General features: G+C 54.5%; 1 protein-coding gene across 1 annotated transcript; it reads left to right on the forward strand.

The window, feature by feature from the left end:
- Positions 1–952: 952 nt before the first annotated feature.
- Positions 953–2816, forward strand: LOC128948965 (olfactory receptor 52B2-like). Its single transcript, XM_054293724.1, has 2 exons — positions 953–1901; positions 2629–2816. Exons 1-2 carry the CDS (start codon positions 965–967, stop codon positions 2814–2816), a joined length of 1125 nt encoding a protein of 374 aa, XP_054149699.1. The 5' UTR covers positions 953–964.
- Positions 2817–9002: the final 6186 nt, after the last annotated feature.

Genomic DNA, 9002 nt, shown 5'->3' on the forward strand with positions numbered 1-9002 from the left:
CACCGCCCAGCATCGGCGCTGGGGAAGGGTTTATTCCTGTGTTTGGGCTTTTACAGGGAACTTTGGTGTGAGCAGGGTGAGGAATGTGTCATTCCACCTCCCTGGAGGAGCCTGGAGTGCCACCGCAGACACAGCTCTGTGTGTGCTCACAGATGGAGCCGCTGGCTGGGACAAGGCTGAGGGTGACTTTATGGCTGTTTCTATGACTGTCACAAGGGTTTTGTGGCGGTGGATAAAGCAGAGCTGGGAAAAGGCCTGGCCTGTTAGCAGTGGGAGGACAGAGGTGTTTTCCTTCCAGCCATACCTGGCAGGGCTGGCAGTGTGACCGTGTTCACAGGGGTCTGAGGATGAGGGAAGAGACGAGGAGCTGACTCCATGTTTCAGAAGGCTGATTCATTATTTTATGTTATATATTACATTAAAATTATACTAAAAGAGTAGAAGAAAGGATTTCATCAGAAGGCTGGCTAAGAATAGCAAAGAATGAATAACAAAGGCTTGTGGCTGGGACAGAGAGTCTGAGCCAGCTGACTGTGATTGGCCATTAATTAGAAACAACCACATGAGACCAATCCCAGATGCACCTGTTTGCATTCCACAGCAGCAGATAATCAATGTTTACATTTTGTTCCTGAGGCCTCCCAGCTTCTCAGGAGGAAAAATCCTAAGGAAAGGATTTTTCAGAAAATATCCTGGCTACATGGCAGGACAAATGGGGTCTTTTGTAGAGAGCACAGCGAGGCAGGGCAGCCCTTGGGGCAAAAGGCAGGAGCCTTGTCACCTGTGTCCTGCTTTTCAGCACCTCTCAGGTGCCACAGGCAAGGCCAGGCTCACTGGGGTGGTTTGTCCCTTCTCCTCTAAAGCTTCTGTCAGGTGTCACAGGCAAGGCCAGGTTCACAGGGTGGTTTGTCCCTTCTCCTTCCTGCAGAGAGCCGGGTCAGGCTGGGCTGAGCCCGGGAGCGCCATGTACGAGCTCAACGAGAGCAGCTTCGACCCCATCACCTTCGTGCTGACGGGCATCCCGGGCATGGAGGAGTCCCACGTCTGGATCTCCGTGCCCTTCTGCCTGATGTACCTCACCGCCGTGCTCAGCAACCTGCTGCTCCTCTTCCTCATCGCCACAGACCGCAGCCTGCACGAGCCCATGTACCTGTTCCTGGCCATGCTGGCCCTCTCGGACCTGCTGCTGTCCACTGCCACCGTGCCCAAGATGCTGGCCATCTTCTGGTTTGGCGCCAGGGAGATCTCCTTCGACGCCTGCATGGCGCAGATGTTCTTCACGCACTTCAGCTTCATCGTGGAGTCCTCGGTGCTGCTGGCCATGGCCTTCGACCGCTACGTGGCCGTGTGCGCCCCGCTGCGCTACGGGGCCCTGCTGACGCCCTCGGCCATCGCCAAGGTGGCGGCGGCCGCCGTGGCCCGCGGGCTGTGCATCATGTGCCCGCCCATCTTCCTGCTGAAGCGCCTGCCCTACTGCGGGCACAACGTCATGCCCCACACCTACTGCGAGCACATGGGCGTCGCGCGCCTGGCCTGCGCCGATATCCGCGCCAACGTCTGGTACGGGCTCACCACGGCGCTGCTCTCCTCGGGCCTGGACGTGGTGCTCATCGCTGCCTCCTACGCGCTCATCCTCCGCGCCGTGTTCCGCCTGCCCACGCGCGAGGCGCGCCGCAAAGCCCTCGGCACCTGCGGCTCCCACCTCTGCGTCATCCTCATGTTCTACGTGCCCGCCTTCTTCTCCTTCCTCACGCACCGCTTCGGCCGCCACGTGCCCGGGCAGGTGCACATCCTGCTGGCCAACCTCTACGTGGTGGTGCCGCCCATGCTCAACCCCATCGTCTACGGCGTGAGGACGCGGCAGATCCGCGAGCGCGTGGCCCGCCTGCTGTGCCCCGCGGGTGCGGGCTGCGCCTGCCCCACCTGGGGGCACGGCTGCTGACCTGCAGGGGCCTGCAGGGGGACGGAACATGAGTAAATACAGGTAGTACGGAATGTAATCTTACCCCCTAAAGGACTGCAGCAGAGCCAATCACTGAGGATTAGGAGCAGGCCTGATGTTAACAGGCCACACCTGTAGCAAACAAGAAGAGTGTTATAAAAGAGGGGATTGGTTGGTTGAGGGGAACTGGAGTCAGTTGGCTGCTGTGAGGACAAGGCAGAGTCAGTGCTTAGAGGAGCTGCCCACAAGAAACATCAAGGAGGTACAAAACTCTAGCGATGTGGAACCCTTGCAATGTACTGACAATAATGACAATAGAACTCTTGTGCTAAATCCCTGGCAGCAGGGATGGGTGTGTGATGGCTCTGGGGTGTGCCATGGCTCTGGGATGGGGCATGGCTCTGGGATGTGCCATGGTTCTGGGATGGAGAGCAGCACCAAGGCAGCAGCATGGCTGGGCATGGAGGAGCCAGCCTTGCCCAAGGGCTTCCAGGGAAGCTGGAGGTGTTGGAAACGTGGGCTTGGCTCATCAGCACCTCCACTGCTCCTGGTTTCTGCTGGAGCTGCCTCTCCTGGGTTTCCTTCACTGGCACAGACTGGGCAGGCTCAGCTGGGAAGCATCCAGGCACTCAGGCCTGCTGACTCGCTGTCACCTGCTGCAGCTGGGTGTGTTTGCTGCCCTACAGCCTCATTCCTGCCTGTTCCTTCACCTTTCCAACAGAGACACACCACGGACACCGTGCTGGTCACCAGATGGAGCGTGGCACACCAAGCACGGCTGGACGGGCCCCACAGTGCCCACCACGACACAGAGGGGGTTCGTCCTCCTGCCCTCATTGCTGACATCGCTGCTGCTGAAGGTGCTCGCTGCTGAAGTGCTCTGAGAGCTTGGGAAAGGCTTCATTGCCCGTGTTTGAGGGAGACATTTCACTTAAACCATCATTCCCAAATGCAATCCAAGCCTTCAGAGTGTGTGTAAAGGGACAGAGGTTTCCTACACCCACCACGTCTCACAGGGATGTGTCGCTATAGGACACGAAATAACACGACATGGACACCCCGTTTTTGATGGTAAAAAGAGAACTTTTAATTTTTGACTCTTAACATTTATAGATTTCTGAAAGTGACAGTGGATTGGAGGGTGATGGTGTCACCTCTCCAACGATGCTGGACAAACAACAGTCTGTTAAATTTCTCTTCTTCCATAAAAGAATATAAAACCATAAGTTATTTACATAAAGTATGTGGGAAAGTTTGTCACAAAAATATAAACATCAGAAGGCTTAGAAAAACTTAAAAAATCAGGGTGACAGGGATGCTTTGTGTCTTGGCACCACAGCTCTGCCCTATCCAGGCAGGAAAGGCACTGCTGCACACCTGGCTGGGTTCATGGTTTCAGAGTAAATGCCCCAAAAGTTTTTCACTTTTGCAACGCGTTTTTTCCTTTCTTTGTTTTATTTCCCTCTGATTTGATCAAAGGTGGCACCCTGCGACGGGCACAGGGGAAATGAAAGTCTGTTCATTAAGGGCTGTTTGTCTAGCAGCAGAGATAACGGAGCTGGTACAAAAGCTGCTGCTGTCGCTGGGCTTTTAATGTCCCCAGAATGTTCGTGTTTGCCTTGGCTTTCTTAGAAAAAAGGGGAAAAAAAGAGTGTTTGCACAGAGCTGCCGTGTGATTTTTGATAGGAGATGGAGCTGTGGGAAGGGAAATCTGTCAGGAGAGCATGTTGCTGTGGGCAGCTCTGAGAACAATCGAGCTGCCCCCTGGATTTGTCAATAAATGGGGCTGGAGCAGCCTGGCACAGGGGGAGCTGTCCCTGCCATGGCAGAGATGGGATGAGATGGGATTTAAGGTCCTTTCCAGCCCAAACTGCTCCGTGCCCTCATGGCTCCATGGAGCTGCCGGCTCCTGGGGTTTCCCAGGATGGAGTTACACCATGGAGGAGGCAGATCGGAGTTTGGAGGAGGCAGATTTGACTTTGGAGGAGCCAGATTTGAGTTTGGAGGAGGCAGAGCTGAGTTTGGAGGACGCAGATTTCAGTTTGGAGGAGGCAGATCTGAATTTGGAGGACTCAGATTTGATTGTGAGCCCCTGCTCTGCTCCTGGGCTGGAGGTGGGGCCGGGTCAGGAGAAACTGCCCAGGAAATGTCCCCAGGTCAATGAATCACCAGCTGGGCCATTCCTGGCCAGGGGCCCGTGCCTAATGGGGCATTAGCCAGCCAAGCAGGGAGATTTATATTCCAAGGTGGTTAAAATGTCAGCTTAATAACTCACACCGGCTGGGAAACCACGGCTCCTTCAATTTTTTTTCCAAATCTGGAGACACCCATTGTGTTTTTAGCTGAGTTCATGGCTTTTGTGAGTGTGCTTGGATTGCAGGGATCTTTGCCTGGGAGGGAGGGAGGAAGGGAGGGAGGAAGGCTCCCTGCCTGTGGCATGGAGTTAGAATGAGATGAGCTTTACATCCATCCCCACCCCAACCATTCCACCATTCCATTATTCCATCATTTCATAGAATTCCATTATTCCATCATTTCATAGAATTCCATTATTCTATCATTTCTACGGGTGTTTTTCCCACATGGAAGAAGTAAATGGAGCGTCAGAAATCTTTGGGCAATAAGTGGAAGTCAGTGATAAACCCTCATGTGCCCTCAGTGGATGTTTGTGAGCTGGAGAAGGAGCTGAGCCTGCACCTGGAGCGGGGATGGAGCCCCAGGCTGGGGACGGGACTGGGGTGGGATGGGTGAGGAACTCACCTGGATGGGTGAGAGCCCACCTGGGATGGGTGAGAGCCCACCTGGGATGAGTGAGGAGCCCAATGGGATGGGTGAGAGCCCACCTGGATGGGTGAGAGCCCACCTGGGATGAGTGAGGAGCCCAATGGGATGGGTGAGAGCCCACCTGGATGGGTGAGAGCCCACCTGGGATGAGTGAGGAGCCCAATGGGATGGGTGAGAGCCCACCTGGATGGGTGAGAGCCCACCTGGGATGAGTGAGGAGCCCAATGGGATGGGTGAGAGCCCACCTGGATGGGTGAGGAGCCCACCTGGATGGGTGAGAGCCCATTGGGATGGGTGAGAGCGCACTGGGCGCTCCTGGGCCAGGATGCCCCTGGATCCCTGGGAGTGTTCAGGCCAGGCTGGATGGGGCTTGGAGCACCCTGCTCCAGTGGCAGGGGCAGAACCAGGATGATTCCATCACTCTGTGCAATGTTAGTTTAATAAAATCCTATTTGAGTACATCACACGGACTCCATTTTCTTCATGGTGGAAAAAGCCTCTTCTTTATTCATGTAACTCGTATTTTTATCATTTTTTCAGACCTCCTGTGTGAACCCAATTGTTCAGGAGCTTCCTTGGCAATTACCTGTATTGGCTGATAACGAGTTGTTATTCTGTATTGATTGGTCTCTCAAACCTGTGGGTGCCTGCGGGGACAGCAGTTTGTGAGAGGCAGTTTCCATTTTCCATCTAATGTTGGTACAAGTGCTGGCTGTTTTTCACCCAGGAGTGGATCGCTGTGCTAACGAGCTGCTCGCACCAGGGCTGCTTTCACACGGGAACCTGCGCAGGGCTGGCTTAGACAAGGCCAGACATCGATTCCAGGAGAGCAGGCTGGGTTTCATGAAGCCTTTCTTTACGGTTTTTTACCTTACTGCAACAAAGTCCCGCTCCACAGAAGGCAGGTAATGAACAGCAGCCCCTCCTTGCTGGAATGGGATGGTAACTCAGCCTTTGTGGCAGTGTTGGGTGGTGGTTTGGTGCCATGGATTGGAGGCTCCTGCTGGTGCCAGAGGTCCCTGGCAGCTCCCTGGAGGGTGCAGGCGCTCGGGAGCTGCTGGCTGCAATTCCCAGCTGAGGGTCTCGCAGGGCTCTGGGGGTCCAAACAACCAGAAATGGGCCCAAAACCACCTGAGGGGATTTCAGCAGGGATGGCTGCTGACCTCCAGCTCAGAGCTCCCAGTTTGCTCTGCACTGTGGTTCCCAAAGAGTTCCCAAACAGTTCTGGGTCCTAAAGCACTTCCAGGCTGGGGCAGGGCCCTCACAGGTCCCTGCCAGCCCATGGCAGCGGTGCAATGAGATGGGGTTGAAGGTCCCCCCAGGCCAAACCTCCTGTAATTCAGTGATTCTGTGATTGCCCAGCTCCTGCAGGTGAGCAATGGTGTGCTGTGCTCTTGGGGACACCCAGCCAGGCAGGATCCCTGTGCTGTGCTCACCTGGGGGACACCTGGGCTGCAGAGGCTCCCCATGCTGGCCTGTGCGGGGTGCTGGGTCCTGCTCTCACCGCAGGGAGGTATCAGAGCTCAGCGCATCCCTCTGGGTGTCCTGAGCAGCCAGGACCCCGTGGAGGGCGCACAGACCCTGGCACACAGCCCAGAGCACCTGGGGATTTGATTGGGACCCCTGGAGCAAGTTACCAGCTTGTATGGGGACCTGAAAGTCACATGGGTTTGAATGGTGTAATAACAAAATGATCACAGGGTGAAATTGTAGATTTTAGGATTTTTGGTATGGGGGTTATAGGGACAAGATGGAGGAATCTGGGCATGTCCAGCCTTTCTTCTTCTTCTTCTTGTTCTCCATTTTCTGCAGTGATGTTGGCACTTTGGGATTGGGTTAGAGTAGCAGTGCACTGTCTAACACAGATGATGGGTATTGGGAATTAACTGTAAATATGTTATATGTAGTTTGTAGTACAAAAGGACAACCACAGCCTGTGGCTGCCCTGCTGAGCCGATCTCGGCTGGGCAGAGAGAAAATTTTATAGATAAGAATTAATAAACAACCTCAGGATTGAAAAGTGAAGAGTCCAGACTCGTTCTTCAGCTGCATGAGCTGAAGCAGAGACATCCTGCACATCTCGGGGCTGATGCCAAGCAAACCTTCCTCAGGTACCTCTGGCTCAGCCTAACTAGGGGAAAATAAAAAAAATAAGAAAAAGAAACAAGTTTCTGACTTAAGTCAGGAAAACCCTAAGTTCATGTGCTTAAATTGAACAGAGAAATGGCATTATCAGAGAAATCTGAAACAGCTTCATTTGCCTTTAGATTAAAATAAAATAATGGCAAAGCGAATCTGAGACTTGATCAATAGAGTGTAAAAGGGCAGGAATGTAATTAACAGCAATCAGGGCTCGTTTGGGCATCCAGCTTCCGTGGAGATGTGGGGTTTCATCTTCTGCATCCAATGGGTGATAAAGTTACCCCGGCCTGAAAAACTGACCCCGGGCCTTGGTGCACCCTGAGTGTGTTTATATTCACACATTGTGACACAGGGCTCGTTGTGCACACAAACAAATGAATAAATGACAGGTAAAGCAGCTGCTGGTGGGCTTTGCAAAGTGCAGATCGTCTCTCCAGTACAGGTCTCATTTTCTGTGGGCTCTCTGCAATGCAGGTTTCATGTTCTGTGTGCTCTCTCCAATGCAGGTCTCATTTCTGCGTGCTCCTGGAGAGGGCCTGCAGGGACTGGCCTGATGCTGGCTCTGATGTCCTGTGATTGGGATCACTTGAGCAAACACAAACCTAAAATCGTTGCTAATGAGGTTTCTGGCTGATGCAGAGACTCTAATTTACTAATTTACTAATTTAATGGAGGGGAGAGCAGGAGGGGCCTGGCCCCAGCCTGGGCAGCTCAGGGGTCTGGGGGAAGGAAGGCCTTGGTGGGGGCACCTGGGTGGCCCAGGATGGTCACAGGTCTCTGTGTCCCTGCAGCCAGGGAGGGCCACAGGGTGTCCCTGGGGCTGTCAGTGTGTCTGTCCTGCAGCCAGGGAGGGCCGCAGGGTGTCTGTCTGTCCCTGGGTCACAGGGTGTCAGTGTGTCTGTCCCTGCAGCCAGGGGGTGTCACAGTGGCAGCACAGGGCCAGCGTCCTGTCCCTCACCTGTCTCCCCAACACTCCTCCAGGGTGGCAGGGTGGGCATGGGTGGCACCAGCAGGGCTGGGGCTGTGCTGCCCCCAGGACAGGTCCTGCTCTGCTCCTGCTCCTGCTCCTGCCCAGCAGTGCCAGCAGTGCCCCGTGCCCTGGGACACGTCCCCTGTGCCAGCCTGGCTGCTCCCAGCCCTGCTGAGAGCAAAGCCCTTGCAGGGGTTGCAGGGGGCACAGCTGGGAGATCCCTGAGGTCCTTCCTTGGGAAAGGTGAGACTTTGGTCCCCGGACTGCTGCAAACCAAGGCAGGATCCTGGAGCATCTGCTGAGGGGATGGGAGGCGCCAGGTGCCTTCAGGGGAGCCCTGGGTCCTGCCTGGCCCCGAGCAGTGTGGCCCTGGCCCCGGGCTGGGATGGCAGGTGGGCAGCTTTGCCTCAGACCTATTTCAGCATTTGTGGGGTTAAATTCCCTCCTGCCCCCAGCCCTGCCCTGTGTCTGGTGGGGCAAGGAGAGCAAAGCCCTGTTTGGGTCAGGGACATCTCTGTGTTGTCACCAGCATCTGCAGAGTTCTGTGGCACCAGAGCAAAGCAGGAGCTGAAACACCTGCCTGCAATGCCAGCTCTCTCTGGACACTGTAAATTACCAGCTGCAGCGGGAACAAAGCGTGGATTTTCTGTTTCTTCAGTCAATGATTACATTTTGAAATGGCGTGGGGATGGAGGGAGGCAAATTGAGCTGGGGAGAAGAGGAAAACAAGCTCTGATTAGACATTTACTGTTAGATAATTACTGTTACTAGAAATTAATCCAGTATTAGATGTTTATTTACTATTAGATATTTATCTGTTGTTAGATGTTTATTATTAGATGGTTATATTGATAGTTGTTTAGCATTGTCCGATACTTATCTGTTGGTGGTGGGCACCCCTGACCTGGGCACGGGGTCCAGGCATGGGCAGGATCACATCACAGGGCGGGCTGGGGTTGGGAGGAGCCCTAAAGGGCATTCCACTGCCCTAAATGGGCACGGATGCCATCCTGCTCCAGCAACCCCAGCAGCGATCCTGAGCCCCGAAGTGTTTCACCACCCCAAATGGTCACAGATGCCATCCTGCTCAGGCCCAGCAGTGATCCTGAGCCCGAAACTGTTTCACCGCCCCAAATGGGCACGGATGCCATCCAACCCCAGCAG

This window comes from Melozone crissalis, unplaced genomic scaffold (genome assembly GCF_028551555.1).
Source record: "Melozone crissalis strain CALT ecotype California unplaced genomic scaffold, PUWL_Pcris_2 ptg000187l_1, whole genome shotgun sequence".
In the NCBI taxonomy this organism is placed as follows: Eukaryota; Metazoa; Chordata; class Aves; order Passeriformes; family Passerellidae; genus Melozone; species Melozone crissalis.

Bases quoted from the DNA above. Each gene is read 5' to 3' on its own strand.
- LOC128948965 (XM_054293724.1), top strand. From the start codon at position 965: ATGTACGAGCTCAACGAGAGCAGCTTCGACCCCATCACCTTCGTGCTG. The intron at 1,902-2,628 runs GTGCGGGCTGCG...GCTGCCCTACAG, and splicing joins CCGCCTGCTGTGCCCCGCGG to CCTCATTCCTGCCTGTTCCT.